At 46.2% G+C, this 18,308-nt stretch overlaps 2 protein-coding genes across 2 annotated transcripts in view; one reads left to right on the forward strand and one right to left on the reverse strand.

Annotated features, from left to right (window-relative positions):
• The window catches only part of LOC311631793 (cytosolic beta-glucosidase), a 216,206-nt gene extending 207,832 nt beyond the window's left edge, over window positions 1-8,374 (reverse strand). Inside the window, exons 1-2 of the mRNA XM_084902327.1 lie at window positions 7,976-8,374; window positions 6,806-6,877 (exon numbers count right to left, since the gene is read on the reverse strand). The gene's annotated coding sequence lies outside the window, so the exon portion shown is untranslated. The remainder of the gene's footprint in view (window positions 1-6,805; window positions 6,878-7,975) is intronic.
• Window positions 8,375-8,454: 80 nt separating this feature from the next.
• The window catches only part of ADGRA3 (adhesion G protein-coupled receptor A3), a 115,981-nt gene continuing 106,127 nt past the window's right edge, over window positions 8,455-18,308 (forward strand). The window contains exon 1 of the mRNA XM_084902312.1: window positions 8,455-8,992. Coding sequence (XP_084758438.1) covers window positions 8,724-8,992 — 269 coding nt within the window. The 5' untranslated portion in view covers window positions 8,455-8,723. The remainder of the gene's footprint in view (window positions 8,993-18,308) is intronic.

Here is an 18,308-nt window from a genome sequence, read left to right on the forward strand (position 1 = left end):
CCCTGCATTACTTCTTTACCTTTCCAATGTTCCCAGAATGGCAGGGGCCATTATTGGTCTCTCAGTGTTGCAGGCAGGGAAACAGATACTCAGTGACTGACTTGTTCGTATCCTAACTCGTGACCAGGTTAAAAAGAAAGCCTGGTTACAGGTTTATAGGAGAACCAATCACTCCTGCAATGTTTTCCCAGCTCTCTGGTTCAGGCTTTCACATGAACCAAGGGTATAACCCTGACATGCATTCATTTAGCCTCATTAGGTTTCAGCTTCATTGTCTGGAAGATGAGACAATGAGCTTACATTCAAGTTCAACTAACTTTCAATAGGCACCTATTGTGTGCAAATCATGTGTTTGATGCTTCTGATGCTACCATATTAAATTGAATTACATTTTAAATTAAATCCCAGCCAAAACCGGTTTGGCTCAGTGGATAGAGCATTGGACTGGACTGCGGACTGAAAGGTCCCGGGTTCGATTCAGGTCAAGGGCATGTACCTTGGTTGCGGGCACATCCCCAGTAGGGGGTGTGCAAGAGGCAGCTGATAGATGATTCTCTCTCATCAATGTTTCTAACTCTCTATCCCTCTCTCTTCCTCTCTGTAAAAAATCAATAAAATATATCTTAAAAATAAATTAAATCCCACAGCAAATGAAGAAACCTAGGCTCTAAGAAGTTAACTTGCCCAAAGTGACCCAGCTAAAGTTAGTCAGTACATTAATCCAGACATCCCAACTGTAAAACCCAATGCTTTTTCCTACTTTAGCACTTTTCTTTATATTTTAGTATTCTATAAAGTTACAGACAGCTATGCATGCACTGTGATTTGTTGAAATATAAACTAAAACAATCCTATTATCTAAAATCCATGAAATCTGAAATGGATTATACTTCTAAATTTCTCAAAAGTCTGTTGTTTCATCCTCCACCTAATGAATGTGTTAAATGCATAACTTTAAAATATTCAATTTTGCTATAAAATAATAGAAAAAAGGAAGAAAAGATGACATTAAGTAGAGAGGCAAATGGCTTGTGAGACATGGCAGACATAAAAGAGAAAGCATACATGTGCAGTAAACAGATAAAAATGATGGGACAAAGGTAAAAATTACTTCTAGGTAGAAAAGGATGGAGACAGTCTATTGCAAATATTTGCGATTTACTAAGTATGCTCATAGCACCCAAGGCACTCAATAATTAATGGGCTGAACACAGGTGAAATCTAATCTGGCTCAGCATATCCTCTGTCCAAGATGCACAATTAACATTCCCAGTGGGTTATCAGGTGTTATAATTGTGGACAGACACAATGATCCCAGCATCTCTCTAATAGAGCAAGCGAGATGTTGGCCCCAGATATCCTAAAACTGTTGAGCCATCTTGCTTAAACATCAACTCCGGTCCTTGTAACCACACCCAGCAGTGAGGAAGTTGGATGTGTCTGAGTTAGAAGAGACACAGACTGATGGAGTAACTTGGATAGTTCATAAAAACATGGTGTGACCCAATAGTCGGGTGGTGTGATCTGTCCTCTGGTTGCTTCCTGTCCATTGCCAGTTAACCTTTTGCCAATTCTCACCATATATTTTAAGTGTATGTAATAAGCTGGGTGATTAGAGCATCTTAATTTGGACCATGAGCCTCCCTGTTCTGCAACTTCTGTGCTTAAATGCCTAGTCCTGTGCTCGGAGACAACAGTAACATCAAGGTAAAGCCCCACGTGCCCCTGCTGGCCAATTTCGGCCTCATTTTTCTCCTTTATATTTACAACAGATGATAATTACATTGCCATGGGTAAAGGATATGCCATTTCAGAAGGACATCTGGTCACCCAAAAAGAGCATTTAACTGTCACGGGGATACATTTCAGGAACTGTCTGGCAGCGGGCAGACAGACAAAAGAAGAATTCATGGTTCCTCAGGATAAAATCCAAGCTCTTGGAAGCTGGTTCCAATTCAAACTCTCATTCTGAAAGGTGAGATTTAGTGGCATGTCAAAGGTCACTATTTCTACCAACGAGTCAGCCAGCACAGAAGCTGAGCTGTCTACAGAGGCTCGGGGGTGATTTGAGACACTGTGGCTGTTCCTCTCTGGATAATGATCAAGTACACATGCTCGCACATACTATGTAATGACTAAAAACAGAAACTCCAGCTGTCACAATTAATAGATTAACATTAAATGATTGGAAAAGAAAAACACCGAACCCACAGAAAATGTCTGTTTATTAACAGGGTACCTGGAAGTGTCACTGAGACATTTCAAGTGCTAAGCATTGCTGTTCTTTTTCCTATTAATTTCTACCATGAAGATCCATATTTCCATTTGCTTCTACCGTGTTTCCTCGAAAATAAGACATCCTCCAAAAATAAGACCTACTTACAGGTTTCCTTCTGAGTGAAATATAAGGCATCCCCCAGAAAATAAGCCCCGCCCCCCCAGGCTCTGTCTCAGAAACTTTGTGAAACCTAAACTGCAAGAAGTTGTGACTTGGGTGAAGAATTCATGGGAGAAAATCACTGACAGTTGCATTGCAAATGCACTGCGAGCAGGCTACCTTGACAAGAAGTACTCATTTAAAGACAGTGCTATTGCTAAACATGAGAGATTTGGTCCACTGATTCTGAAAGAAATGGAGTCACAAGAAATTCACCAGGAAATTCAGGAATTGGATTGTTATGATGATGTTCCAGAAGATGATGGCATGATTGTCATTGAATAAATGAGTAAATTCTTAATACTGTAGGATTCACAGTTTGTCTGGTTTGTGTTGACAACTACTGTACTACCGTACCGTATACAGGTAATAAATTTCCTTTATTTTTATTTAACAATAAATGTGTACCGTATCCTTCTTCATGGAAAAATAAGACATCCCCTGAAAATAAGACTTAGTGCATCTTTGGGAGCAAAAATTAATATAAGACACTGTCTTATTTTCGGGGAAACAGGGTAGAAAACTAAACTTCAGTTAATCTTCTCATGTTAGTTGATTTTAGCTAGGAGTTTATACTCAGTTGTCCAAAATATTTAATTCAAATAGACTTTTACTTACCCGCTAATATACGGATATGAACTGGGTTAGATGTTTAGAACATAACAGTTAGTAAGATTTAAATTTTGTTGATCAACAATCACTTTAGACTTCTTTCTCTGTGCCAAGCACACTGTTCTAGACACCCAAATACTGCAGCAGCAGTGGCTTAAAAGAAAGAATATTAACTATCAATAAAAATAAGTCCAGCCCTGGCTGGTTTGGCTCACTGGATAGAGCAATTGGCCTGCGGACTGATTTGGTTTGATTCCGATCAAGGGTATGTACCTTGGTTGTAGGCACATCCCCAGTAGTAGGTGTGTAGGAGGCAGCTGATGGATATTTCTCTCTCATTAATGTTTCTGGCTCTCTATCCCTCTCCCTTCCTTTCCATAAAAAAAATCAATAAAGTATATTTTTTTTAAAAATAAGTCCAGAACCTCGATGGGCAGCTCACCTACGACCCAGTGATCCACATGGTTTCTGTCTTCACATTTCCTCTTCCTAATTTGGAATTTTCCCTTGGGCTTTTTGCCTTGTGGTCACAAAACACCTGTTTTCAGCTTCGGGTGGGAGAGAGATCTCTTACTAGTACAATTCTCTTTTTTATCACAAAAACAACTTCTATCCTGAGGGTTCCCAGCAGAATTCCCCTGGGATGGGTATTTACTATAGAACTTTCTGTGATGCTGAAACCGTTCCATCATGTGTACTGTCCAAAATAGTATCTTCCAGCAAGCATTGGAAGTGTGGCTAGTGTGCCTAAGGAGCTGATTTTTTCGGTTTATTTAATTGAAATGGAAATTAAAACACATGTATCGCGTCTACCCTATTGGACAGTGCAGTTTTTGCTTCTTTTTGGCTAGAACTAGGTTACAGCCACCAATGCTTGGGAGGGAAGCTGGGGGGTAATTAGCTTTTTCAGTCGCCGAGGGAGAAAACGTTTAGGAATGGCCATTGGGCAGCATCCAACAGTGTCTGCCAGAAAAGGTAAACAAGGCAGAGTGCCATGGAGCTGGCATTGCAGTGGGGGAGGCCCACACCACAGAGATGCGCATACACTTAACAAGGTATCTGTCTTCAGGTCCAAACAAGTCATGTTATCCAAGCTCAGTCTAGGTAATTGGTCTAGATCAGTGGTCGGCGAACTCATTAGTCAACAGAGCCAAATATCAACAGGACAACGACTGAAATTTCTTTGGAGAGCCAAATTTTTTAAACGTAAACTTCTTCTAATGCCACTTTTTCAAAATAGACTTGCCCAGGCCGTGGTATTTTGTGGAAGAGCCACACTCAAGTGGCCAAAGAGCAGCATGTGGCTCGAGAGCCGCAGTTTACCGACCACGGGTCTAGATGCTAGAGCACATGTGTCAAACACAAGGCCCGCGGGCCAAATCCAGCCCGCCAGGCCTTGCAATGTGGCCCGCACTGCGCTGTCATCACTGCACTCCGCTGTCAGTTTATGACATTGTCAGTCTATGACTGTTCAGTAAACCATTCGGCCCGCGATTTAGGCTGGATTTTAGATTTTGGCCCCTTCTCTGATTGAGTTCGACACCCCTATGCTAGAGTATCACAATAGGGGCTGTCTGAAGGTGGGAGGGAGTCATTTAAGCAGGGGGTTTGGCAAAGCCTCAGGAGCTCAAAGTCTGGTAGAGAGAAGGAAGAACACTAGCATATAAAAGAATATGTTCACATAGAGGGTGGCATATGTGCATATACACACACATTTATTGCATAGCTCCTTAGGCAGATAGTGTATACCATGTCTGTATTAGGAGGAAAAACAAAGCACCTCTGAGTGTTTCCCTGGGAGCTCCCACAAGCTTCACACAACATAGCAAGACGGGATCTGCAGTCTGGAGGCTTTGGACTGTGGCCCATCTGCCATCCCTGCAGCAACAGGTGACGCAATACAGCTTACAGAACTGTGTACATGGAGAAGGTTAACCAGCAATTTCTCAAACACTTTCTCTAGGGTGTCGGGACGTGGGACCCATCACAAACACAGAAAACCTTAGAAAGGACCTGCTAAGTCCTACAACTTCTAATGCTATAATGGCCTTGACGCCTGAGGGAGGAGCAGCAGCAGACAGACCTGCCCTGCAAGAGGCTGTCAGGGCTGGTAGCTTAATTAAAGTGAGGAGTTTGTGGATGGAATTGGAGAACATCATGCTGAGTGAAACAAGCCAATCAATGAAAGAGAAACACCACATGACCTCACTCATTTGTGGATAATAAAGAACATTATAAACTGATGAACCATAAGATAGATATAGAGACAGTATATCAACAAGTAGACTGTCAAATTTCAGCGGGGAGGGGAGGATGATCTGGGGGAGAAAATAGATCAATGAAGGACTTGTATACATGCATATAAGTGCAACCAATGGACACAAAACTTTGGGGAGGGAGGGGATGTGTGGGAGGGAGGGAGGGGGTCAAAAAATATCAATAAAATATATTTAAAAAAAATAAAAAATAAATAAATAAAGCAATGAATTAAAACTTCTCAAAAAAAAAAAAAATAAAAATAAAGTGAGGAGTTTGGTGTGACACAGCCTAAGTGACAGTGAACTTCAGACCAGGTAGTCCTTGGAGAGCTTTGTACTTGTAGAAGGGACTGCTTGCCGTGCTTTATCGTGCCTTATGAGCCCACGTTTGTACAGAATGGTAATAACTGGGTTGTGTGCATTCAAAGGGCTACAGTGCTGAAAGATACACTTCCTAAAGCCCTTTCCAGCTTAAACATACTACCTGTTGTGATCTATAATGATTTTTATTTTCAGAGAGAGTCTGAGTGAGTGATTTCTATGCAAGAATGACTGAAATTACCCATGTTAAAAAAAACCCCACACATTTCCTCCAATTTCTCTTTGGAGTCATGGTAACACCTGAGATAGCTCTTTTTCTGATAATTCTGTATTTAGATAATTTTCTCACTTATGAAGCTGAATGATGCTATGTACCAAGTTGATGTTATCCTTTGGTAAACAAAGTTCAAAAGGGACATGCATGCTTATTTCAACTATAGGCTTAATAGACTTTGTGGAAATAGTCACAGATTCTAAGTTCACATGAGAATCTGTGGCCATGACAATAGTAACGTAGCTATTATAATCTCCGCATTGCTGAAATAGGAGGCTTTTATCTTTTTTTTTTTTTTGAGACTTTTATCTTCATAAAAAAAAGTAGATGGTGGTAATGGTCTCCCACTTTTTCATCTATCCATCAGTACCCAGATCTACAACGTTCAACCTGGTAGCCACCAGGTACCTTGGCTATTTAGATTCAAATTTACATTCATTTTTTAAAAATTTCTTTATTAAGGTATTAGATATGTGTTTTTATTCCCCCATTACCTCCACTACCCATTCTGCCCCCACCTACTGTTGTCTGTGTCCATTGACTAGGCTCATATGCATGCATATAAGTCCTTTGGTTGATCTCTCCCCTTTACCCCCATCCTCCCTTACCTTCCCTCTGTGGTTTGACAGTCTGATTGATACTTCTCTGTCTCTGGATCTGTTTTTGTTCATCAGTTTATGTTGTTCACTATAGTCCACAAATGAGTGAGATCATGTGATATGTTTCTTTCTCTGCCTGGCTTATTTCACTTAGCATAATGCTCTCCCAGTTTCATCCAGGCTGTTGTAAATGGTAAGAACTCCTTTTTTACTGCAGTGTAGATGTACCACTATTTTTTAATCCACTCATCTGGTGATGTGCACTTTCATGAAAATCAAAGAAAATGAGAAGTTATCTTCTTACCTCACTCAAGCTTCCTTTGCAGTGTTAGACAGACATTCCTAGTCGCCTTCTTGGACAGCACTGACCATTAACCTACAATTTTATCACAGGACATACAATTAGTGAGGACACTGTTAGGTTTACACAGTACCTAGCTCAGGGGTCCTCAAACTTTTTAAAGTGGGGGCCAGATCACGGTCCCTCAGAGAGCTGGAGGGCCGGACTATATGAACTACTAATTCCTACTGTAACACCTCGGCTGCGCTCACTGCCCAAAAAACCTGGCGGGCCGGATCAGACTCCTCTGCAGGCCGCATGTGGCCCGTGGGCCGTAGTTTGAAGACCCCTGAAGCTGAATCTTAAAAATGTTGGTCCGATGAAGTGCTTTTTAAAGTTAATGCCGTAGGGTACATTAAATGAACGCCCTTACTCCTACCAGGAAAGTTCTAGTCATATAAACAGGTTCCTGGGAGTTGGTCCCTTAGGTGAACTCTGTAGGGGCCTTAGGTAGTACGAGCCTTGAACCCTACTCCCACCAGGCGAGAAAAGCCCCGCCCTGGGCTCTGCATTTCGGAGGGCAGCATCCTAGCTCTCCTTCCCAAGGAATGAAAAATCTCCAGGGCCAAGAAACATGGACTTCAAGAGCCTCTGTTCCCTTCCTACCTCTAGACCTTGTCCAAGGTACCTAGGACTCTGCACACACACCTGGGCTAGCAGGCTGTTACGAAGGAGAATGGAATAAACATGGTGTTCCACCAAAACGTATACACACTTTAACAGCTCGTAGCTTAATTTTGAAAATGTATTTTATATTTTAATAAACACTTTCTAATTATTCAAAGTGTGCGGGTATATATTTGTGGAGAACACCCTGTATTTTGCTTGTTCGTTTCATGCACTCCTTGTAAATATTTAAACACAGGGTAGGTGAGCCCTGGTCTGCAAACGATGAGGCGGGTCAGGCAGCTGGGGTTGCTCGGCCAGTTTGCTCACACTATTAAGCTAACTGACCTCATCTGACATCCGGGGACCTGTATGGGAAATTCCTCTCCAGGAGCTGCTGCTCCAGGGAGGGAGGCCCCATGCACCCTTAGCAGGGACCACAGCCAGAGCTGCTGATGGCCAGGACAGGAGAGCGCGCACCATCCCGGCGGGGAACCTGTTGTATTGGGGACAAATGAGACTACTTACTGGGTGGCATGAGAAGGTTTGGAACCCCTGCCCGGGGAGGGAGGTGGGAAGGCGATTCCTTTGGAGATAGCTGGTTTGGGACACTTTTCCTGGCCTCACTTCTCCTGGGAGACTGAGCCCCGCCCTGCGCCCTCACTGCGGCCAGGCCCCCGGCTCCAGGGGCTGTAAGGGGTGGCTTCGTCCGGAGGCAGCGATGGGGAGGGGAGCGGGAATAGGTGCAACCTCCACCTCCCTGGCTGGAGTTTGGATTAGAACTTTCTCCACGAGTTCCCTTGCTCCCGCGGGGGCCCCCACCACTCCTGCCCGGAGGCCGCGGTGGGGTCCGGGCCTCGGGGCCCCGGGGCGGGGCCGGGAGCGCGCGGCTTCCCGGAGCCGCGGGCGGCGGGCGGCGGGGAGAGGCGGGGACGGGGAGGCGGCGGCGGAGGCGGCGGAGGCGGCGGCGGGGCGGGGCGGGGCGCCACGGGCAGCGGCCGGGGTTGGAGGCGGCGGCGGCAACGTTGGAGGAAGCGGCGCTCCCGCCGCCGGGCTGTGGAGCGGCGCCGGGACCCGCGCTGCTGCCGTGACCCCGCGGCTCCAGGAGGCCGATCGCGGCCTCAGCGGACAAAGGAGCATGCCGGCGCCGAGGGGGGCCCGTCCTCCGGCCGCCACGAGGCTCCGGGCGCCGCCGGGCCCCGCGATCCCGGGCGCCGCCGGGCCCCGCTAGGCCAGCGCTGCCCGCCCGCTCGGTCCCCAGGCCCCGGCCTGCAGCATGGAACCGCCCGGGCGCCGGCGGGGCCGCCTTCCTCCTCCTCCTACTCCTCCTCTGCCGCCGCCGCCGCTGCTGCTGCCGATCGCGCTGCTGGCGCTGCTGGGAGGCGGCCGCGGCGCCGCGGCGCTGCCCCCAGGCTGCAAGCACGACGGGCGGCCGCGAGTGGCCAGCCGGGCGCCGGGGGCCGCCGAGGGCAAGGTGGTGTGCAGCAGCCTGGAGCTCGCGCAGGTCCTGCCCCCGGACACGCTGCCCAACCGCACGGTCACCCTGTGAGTAGCCCGGCTCCCCGGCCCGCCCTCCCGTGCTTTCTGCTCTCTGCGCGCAGCTTGGGAGCAGGGACCTGCCCGCACCGCGCGCCTTTGTGTGGACGGAGCTGCAGCGGGGGTGCCGCGGGGCAGAGGGCTCGGCCGGGGCACCGATCAGGGGGGGAGGCTGGAGCCTCTGCCCCGGCCTCCGAGCCGGCTTCTGGCCCCGCTAAGTTTGCAAAGTCAAAGTTTTCAGGGTCCCCGGCGCGCCCCGCGCGGTTGGGGCGCAGCGGTCCCGTCGCGGTGCCACGTGAGGATGCGAGTAAACACGCCGCTGGCAGAGTTGCCGCTCATTCATCCTGGGCTCGGGCTTCCCGAAAACCGCGCTGGATTCCCAGAGCCAGCCCTTTGCTCTGTGCACAAGTTACACTCAGATACTAGTTTTCAATATCAATATCCAAACAGTATCAAAACTCCCAACTCAGGACGCCCAGACAATTGCATTGCCTTTTGCTGCCTGCGTTTTTGTTAAGAGTGGAAGAGCACCTTTTACAGCTGAGTTGTTAGGAAGGGCTAGAAACATATTTGAAATGAAGTCTTGCCACGGCCAGCCCCGTTTTGGGGTGTGTGTGTGTGTGTGTGTGAGAGAGAGAGAAAGAGAGAGAGAGAGAGAGAGAGAGAGAGAGAGAGAGAGAGAGAGAGAGAGAGAGAGAGAGGCTCAGATTTAAAAGCCGAGAACTTTGGGTTTGAACACTGTGGGTTTGTTCAGCCTTCCAACTGGAGGGATCGGTTTTCGGATTGAGTTGCCACCTGGAAGGAGAAGGGTTTGGTCTCCTGACTGAGGCAGTGTGCGCCGAGATGCACGGTCCAGTGGTGCAGGCGTGGCTCTGCGGGTTCCAGGGGAACGGTCCTCTGGATTGTGTTTTCCAAACCGTGAATTGGTTTGGGAAAGCTTTCAAGTGTTCCCAAGGGATCTTTTATGGGAGGGAAATAGGAGTTTTCTCGGCTCTGTGTCCCCCTATATGGTTTCCCATGGTCTTTTCAAAACAAAACAAAACCCCAAACCAAAGCTGCCACTATAAAAACATCAGGCCAGGGGAACAGCATGACCGTGAAAAACTTAAACTATGGTTTTTAATTTAACCCAAATTCAGTAGAATAGGTAAGATAAGTATAAATTGCATCAAAACACCTTTGGTCTTCATTTCTGTTTGTTTGGATTAGGAAAGGTTTAACAATGATAAGGGTGTGTGTGTGTGTGTGTGTGTGTGTGTGTGTGTGTGTGTGTTTATGGAGGCATAAAAGTGGGCAAAATAGTTTTTGTTTTGCTTGACTCCTCTACCAGCACTTGACCATTTGATAGTGGCAGCAGCTGTATTTATTTCTGAGCCCTGTTCTTTGAAATGGAAATTTTTGGGGGTATGGGACCTTAATTACAGTCTCCAGTCAACTGGAGAAAACCCCAGTCATTCTACATTTGGGTTGTGGGTCAGTGTTACTTAAGCTGATTTGAGTTTAAGTCCAGTTTTCCTGAAATTTCAGTAGTTCCAGCTGGAATGATTTGCTACTTGTGAATTGTTGATTTTGCTTTGCGGAAAGAAAAAAAAAAAAAAGATAACGTTGTAGAAAATCACTTTGCATCATAGTATCAGTTCAGCTGTTTCATTGAATTTCTTATGGACTGTTGAAAATATAAGTACCTTTCAAATGTCATTTTAATTTTAAAAAAATGTTTTTTACACCTGGAAGTTCTTTAGATGAAATTGAAATTTATACAAATTTTTAGTGAAAATGGCAATAACTTGTAATTTATTTAAGGATCAAATAAAGCGGATGTTCTGGATGAAGTTGGTTCAAGGTGTTCTGGAGCTGGTAGGAGGTCTTTTGGGCCAGTTCCTTTATTTCCATTAGGCCAGTAGCTGGCATACCGCGGCTGGCGAGCCACATGCAGCTCTTTGGCCCCTTGAGTGTGGCTCTTCCACAAAATACCACAGCCTGGGTGAGTCTATTTTGAAGAAGTGGCATTAGAAGAAGTTAAAGTTTTAAAAATTTGGCTTTCTAAAGAAATTTCAATCGTTGTACTGTTGATAGTTGGCTCTGTTGACTAATGCAGTGTTTCCCAACCTTCTCTCATGATGAGAATCACCTGGTGGAGTTGTTAAAACACAGATTCCTGAATCCCAACTAAGAAGTGCTAAACTAGGATTTTTGGGAACATATAGGTAAAATTGTATACTTAACTAGTGCTCTAAGACAGATGTTATATACAGAGCACTAAGTTAGGTATGCAATTTTACCTATATGTTCTCAAAAATCCTAGTATAGCACTTCTTAGTTGGGATTCAGGAATCTGTGTTTTAACAACTCCACCAGGTGATTCTCATCATGAGAGAAGGTTGGGAAACATTGGCCTAGGTGATTACAGTGAATGAACATTGTGGTGGAGGTTATGTCTCAGGTGCTCCTCCTGCAGCTCGCAGGCTTCTTGTCTTCCTCCCTTTGCCTTCATTTTCCTTCTGAGTGAAGTAGTTCTTGTTGAGTGGTTCCTGGGGCAGCAGTCATCATGATGAGATTTGGACTCGGTGTTAGTTTCCCAGTTGGGTGGTGGTAAAGTACCCAAACTCCTAGCTTAAAATAAATTTCTTATCATGGTTCTGGAGGCTCAAAGTCGGAAAGCAAGGTGTCAGCAGGGCCACGATCCTTCCAAAACCCCTGTGAGGATCCTTGCTTCTTCCAGCTCCGGACCCTCCTTGGATTCTGGCAAATCCACCCCCGTCTCCTCCTCTGTCCCCAGGTGGCCTTCTTCCCTCTCTGTCCCAAATATGCTCCTTTATCTTATAAGGCCACCAGTTACTGAATTCAGGGTCCACCCTAAGACCAAGATGATCTCATCTCAAGATTCGGAACGTAGTTAGTTACATCTGCAAAGACTCTGTCTCCAAATGAGGTCACTTTCGAAGGTACCAGAGGCAGGACTTTTTGGTGTACGCCATACAAGTCAGCGAGAATAGAAACATCAACATTGTCTTTCTTCACCAGGAACTTGGGGAGGTATTTGAGGAGAAAGACGCATGAAGAAGTCTCAGAACATAGGGTAAATGTTCTCTTGTGGTGCACATGGAGCAAAAGAAATCCAGGGCAGGGCAGGGCAGCGCAGCCAAGTCCTCCTTGTGGGATGGGATGGAGCCATGGTCAGCAAACTGCAGCTCTTTGGCCCGTTGGTTGAGTGTGGCTCTTCCACAAAATACCACGGCCTTTGAAGAGGTGGCGTTAGAATAAGGTGACCAGACGTCCCGCTTTTTGTGGGACAGCCCCTATTTTTAACAATTTGTCCCACATCCCATGGATTTATCGGGACTTTTTTAAAACACCATGGGATGCGAGACAAATTGTTAAAAATAGGGACTGTCCCGCCAAAAGCGGGACGTCTGGTCACCTTACGTTAGAAGTTTAAGTTTAAAAATTTGGCTCTCTAAAGAAATTTCACTTGTTAACCTGTTGATATTTGGCTCTGTTGACTAATGAGTTTGCGGACCACTGGGATGGAGGATCTGAGGATCCTGATCCAATCTAAGGAAGATGAGAAAGACAATGGTAGAGGAAATGGTGAGGGGAGGAAATGAGAGCATGGAAGGTTGGGGACCCCAGCATCCCCACCTGCTGGGAGAGAGCATGTGATGCTATGGATGCTGTGCCTTTGATGTTGCTGGCATGTCAGTGGCAGGTGTCCACTGCCCCCTGGTCAGAGGGGAGGCCAGAGGGGCCAGTGAGAGAACAGGTCGGCTCTCTGGTTCCTGTTTTAATCTCTTAGTTGTGGCCAGCTGTTTTCAGTGGAACATGGATGGGAATTGAGAGGATGGCAAGGATAAGATAGAATTAATTTATGTGTTTTCATAATGAAAAAATAAGACTCTTTCCACTTGCCAAGAGCGGATGAACTGGACTTAAACGTAGCCCGAAGTGCAGTCTTTTCAACTGTCTTCGCGAACAGCACGGGCTCCCAAAGGCACACTCACAGAGAGTTCTAGCAGGAATTCTTGGCATGAACACACTTGCTCTCTGTCTCTCTGGATTAAAGGATTAAATTGTGTTCATTATTTTTTCGCACATGTTGAATACAATCGTAACCACGCTGCCTTGATCGTTTTTGTTAGGCATACTGTAAAAATTGTTAGATGTCCATGTTTTATGTGAGATGCTGCTCAGTTCTTTTCAGTCTTAAAAGTTCTGAGGGCCTAAACCGGTTTGGCTCAGTGGAGAGAGCGTCGGTCTGCGACTGAAAGGTCCCGGGTTCGATTCCAGTCAAGGGCATGCACCTTGGTTGCGGGCACATCCCCAGTGAGGGGTGTGCAAGAGGCAGCTGATTGATGATTCTCTCTCATCGATGTTTCTAACTCTTTATCCCTCTCTCTCTTCCTCTCTGTAAAAAATCAATAAGATATATTAAAAAAAAATGTTCTGAGGACTTCACTGATACAAGGTTGTACTCAGTCTTGCTTTTCCAAATGGGAAATTCTTTCTCAGGATGTTGCATGGTGATTGTGGACAAAGGATTTAACAGAAATTACTTATGATTTGTCAGGTAACTTAGGGACAAAGTCCAGATTTTTTTTTTTTTTTTAACAGACTAAAATAAAACAGTGCATGAGTGTTGCTGTTGACTTGATAAAATGTTATGTTTGTTTTCTATAAAAAAAAAAAAACGGGTCATCGGACATCACTGGCGTGTCCTGCTGGGTGCCAGGGATACAAAAGGAATGCTTGTATCATTGAGAAAGGTAACCCAGGTGGGGAACAAGGGTTTGCATAGAAGAAGAAGGCATTTAGGGAACAATTACGGATGGCCTGTCATTAAGTAATAAATCCTGTTGTGCTGCCTGTTTCAGCTCATGAGGAAGCCCGAGAAGGGGAGAGACTGTGGGGCTGTGGAGGTGAGGGAGAGCTTTTATTTTTCTGAAGTTAGGACTTGAGCATGGCCTGGGGGAAAGGAACTAAGGGATTGAACTGTGGGGAGAGACATTCCCCACAGTGAGGGGAGGTGACTGGCCCTACGGAAGTGGAAGGATGGTTTCTGGCACTGTTGGCCATACATGGCATTAAAAGCTGGGTCTGGGAGGGTCACTTAGGGAGGAGTATGCAGCAGGGAGGAGGAGGTGGCCCCACACAAGCAGTGGAGGTGGGGGGCAACCCAAAGAGAAGCTGAGGCTTGAAGAGAGGGATGGGCGCCCTGTTGAGAGATGCTGAGAGATCAAGAGCAGTAAGAACAAGGCGTTCGCCACTGAAGCTGACAGCCTGGAGCCCGGGGCCCTCCATGGTCCGGATCCATGGACCAGAAGCTAGAGGAGACAGTTGATTGGCTTGAAGGGAGAACAGGATGAGGATGGAGTTTGGTGCGGAAGGGCGTTTCTTAGGAGGGAATGTGTGTGGGAGCACGCCTGAGAGGTTGGCAATAGTTCAGTGAGGGAGTAGTGGTTGATGGGAGGTGAGATAGATGGCTGGGAGCTGGCACACAGTGGAGGGTTTGGCTCTTGGTGGCAGCAGGGCCATTTCATCCCACAAGACAGGGAAGGTGGTAAACAGGAGCCCAAGGGCAAGGGGGAGGGCAGGTGTGGTGAAGAGGGAGCTCCTATCTGCCCCATTGCTGTTCCTTTCTTAGAGGCGCACAGGCTGACTGAGGCAGGAGGGGGTGAGCAGCTGGGTAAGAGCAGGGAGGCAGTCCTTTTGGCAAGTGGACAGTGAGCATCCTGGGATGGCAGAAGTGGCAACAGGGTGGTGTCATGGCCACTTTTGCCTGGTGATCAGATTCAGACGGAGGTGGCCACATGGGTATTTCTCCCAGCTCCATGCAGCCTAGAGATGCGCATAGTTGGGACCAGCTGGGCTGCTTCTTTGTCAGGTGAGTGTCACAGAGGGAGAGAGGAGCAAGGTGAGCCTCATGAATAGCCCAGCAGGCTTGTGGGGCCTGAATTCCCATGGTCAAGAGTGAGGTTTCTGTCTTTGAGTTCAAGGTCTTAAGGTCTTACAAATCTTGGTAGCCTTACTTCCAGACACTCAGCACAGACATCTTTTCCTGCACATCCACTGAGGCGCTGTTGTGTTCTAGGCACAGTGCTGAGTGCTAGGGGCTTCGGGGTAAGAAGCCACGATTCTTTCCTCCAAGGATCAGGCTTATCCACAAGCTCTCTGCTTTCCAGAATGTGCCTGCAATTGTCCCTGAGCAGAGTTTTTACTTGGTGTCTTGTGCACCTTGGCTGTGTTAGTCATCCTTGCCTGGAGTCCCCGATCCCGTAAATTCTGGGTCCTTCACAATCCACCTCAGCTGCTGTGACTCTGCCATCTCTCTTCCCTTCTCTGAACCCAACAGGGCTTATTGTCTGTGCTCTTGTGTCACTTGTGTGATGCTGACATTACTCTCATGACACCCATCCCCTGGTAGGGAAGGACCTTGAGGTCTGTCTTGGCAGGTGCCTGCAGTGTGTATGGGCATGAAATTGATCTGTATTAATAAGAGTAAGGCTAACAAAGGTACAGCTATGTGGTGGAAAATCAGGACAGGTAGAGGGATAAAGAGGGATGCAGATTCAAATTTCTATCCCATTTATGGCAAATGAGAACATTTAGTTAATTAGTTTAGGTTAGCATTCCATAGCTGTGGGATCTCTAATTCGAGAACAAGTATATCACCTTTATTTACAGTTACATATGACCTACATGATCTTACGTGTGTGGTGAGCACACACATACAGTAGCAGGTGGGCAAGTTGCTCAGAAATACTGTAGCACTGGGGGCAGACGTAGGCATTTGGTGGATGAGCGCCAGTCCCATGTTTTTCCAAGGTGAGGAGAAGGTTTTGCATAGCCCGGTCTTGGAATCCTGTTGCTTCTTGCCTGCTTACAGTCCTCCAGCATCGGGAATGCATGCAGGAAGTTGGTGAGTTTGGCAATAACCCAGAAAACAAACTGCCAGCAACAAATGAATGTAGGAACATTTGTAAATGGTTGCCCCAATCAAGTTATAGCTTCTATACCCAGGAGTCTATAAAAATGCTTTTTTTAAAAACAAACAAGCAAACAAACAAAGCAAACAACGAAAGTAAAAAGCTCTTTAACTCAGAAAATGACACAGGGTGAAGTTTTTTTTTTTTTATTAATAGAAGGTGACTCCTCCCTTCCCCACCTCATTCAACTAGGTCTCTAAAGGCAGTAGTTCTCCATATTGACTGTCTTCCTATGGAGGAATCTTAAAACCCAGAGAATATAACTAGTTTGTTGTTGTGTCAACATTTTTCTCAAAACAGATAACAATGAGGATACAGAGTTCTGTACATTTTAGTACCTTATCAACTTGACTTTTGCAAAGATTAGGAAGCTATAGATGCGAAACTGTTCAATGAATTTTTCATTGTTGCCTGACTGTATTTTAAAACTTAATATTTTTATGCATTATGTATGGTTTAGCTTGCATTTATGTTCTAGGGCAGCCAATTTTCATCTGAAGAGGGAGTTTTACAGAAAGTAAACAGTATATCTCCCAAGCCCCCCCCCCCCCCCCCCCCCCCGCCAACACACACACACAAATAAACTTTTTAGAAATTTTGCATGGCTAGTAAGAGAATCACCTACATGCTGGCTTGGGTGGGGCAGAGCTATAGCAGGCACCTCATCAGAGGCACCTGTCTGTCTTGGCTACTTTTTATTTTTTTACTCTTCACCCAAGGATATACTTATTGATTTTAGAGAGAGGGGAAGGGAGAGAAAAAGAGAGGCGGGGGGGGGGGGGGGGAGGACAGAGAGAGAGAGAGAGAGAGAGAGAGAGAGAGAGAGAGAGAGACATTGATTGGCTTCCTCCCACATGTGTTCTAACTGGGGATCGAACCCGCAACCTCTTGGTGTACAGGACAACACTCCAGTCCATTGACCCACCCGGCCAGGGGCTGTCTTCCTCTTCAAGCCCAGGTTAGGATGTGTGCCTTCCTCCTCCAGCAGGAGCTGTCGAAAGGCCATCATTTACTTTTGATATTTACTCTTCTCTAGAGGCATGCTTGATCATTTGCATTGGAGATTTTTAAGCTGCTTGCTTTTGCATTTATTCTACAAATAGTCATGCATCACTACTCAGCCTGCTGTAGACACAGGTGAGCTTATGTGACTTCTCATCTCTGGGAGGAACTTTTTTTGTGTATGTGTGTGTTGGGGGGGGGGGGGTACTCATTAGACCAGTTTTATTCCAGTCTTGCATGCTAAGTATCTCTTTCTGGAACGGTGCCTTTTGCCTTCCAGCTATACAATATCTGTAGGGTGTCTCTCCAGTTAGGCTTGAATATCCAGCTCTAGTTGATGAGGTTTAACTGCATCTTCCTCCACAGAGTCCTCTGCTAAGACAGCAGGAGGTAGGCGAGGGACTGGTGGATTTTTAGAAATTATGAAAGACACTGGATTTCTTAGGGCAGTACGACTCATTAGTCAACAGAGCCAAATATCAACAGGACAACGACTGAAATTTCTTTTGAGAGCCAAATTTTTTAAACTTTAACTTCTTTTAATGCCACTTCTTCAAAAGACTCGCCCAGGCCATGGTGTTTTGTGGAAGAGCCACGCTCAAGGGGCCAAAGAGCTGCATGTAGCTCACCAGCCACGGTGTGCTGACCACTGTCTTAGGGGAAATTCTCAAGACTGGTTTAGGACCAACCTTGCTAAAGAGAATGATAGACCTTTTAGTTCAATGACCATCATTGCTTTCCCCTGCTGTTCATGGGCCAGGCACACACTGACTGGGTGGAAAAGTGAAGGGATTAAGCAACAAACAAGCAACTCCGAGACACAGACTACAGTATGGTGATTACTGAGGGAAAGGGGTGGGTGGAATAGAAGAGGGGATAATGGTGATGGGAGGAGACTGGACTTTGGGTAGGGAACACACAATCAATGTATAGATGATGCATTACAGAATTGTTTCCTTGAAACCTACATAATTTTATTGACCATTGTCACCCCCATAAATTTAGAACAAAACAAAACAAACCAACATTTCCCCAGTCTTGTATGTCTCAGACTTTCTGTAGCACAGAGTCCCTTCCAATACTTAGGGCATTTCTTTCCCAGACTTTTCATGTAGACTATACTGGTGTTTGTGTGAAGAATGCACCAGGCCAGTCCCACTGCCCCAGGCCCTGAATCTCAGGGAGCAGTGCTCCACTTTGCTGTAACCTGGGTGGTGACTGTGTTGTGGGGGTTTACAGCTTTGCATTGAATCATCACCTGGGAGCATGAAGAGTTCGGATGACTGGACCATGGACCTCATGCTCTGATTTTATTGTTTAAGGATGGGGCCTTGCTGAAA

Source organism: Pipistrellus hanaki (assembly GCF_964339955.1).
Source record: "Pipistrellus hanaki genome assembly, chromosome: 1".
Taxonomy (NCBI): Eukaryota; Metazoa; Chordata; class Mammalia; order Chiroptera; family Vespertilionidae; genus Pipistrellus; species Pipistrellus hanaki.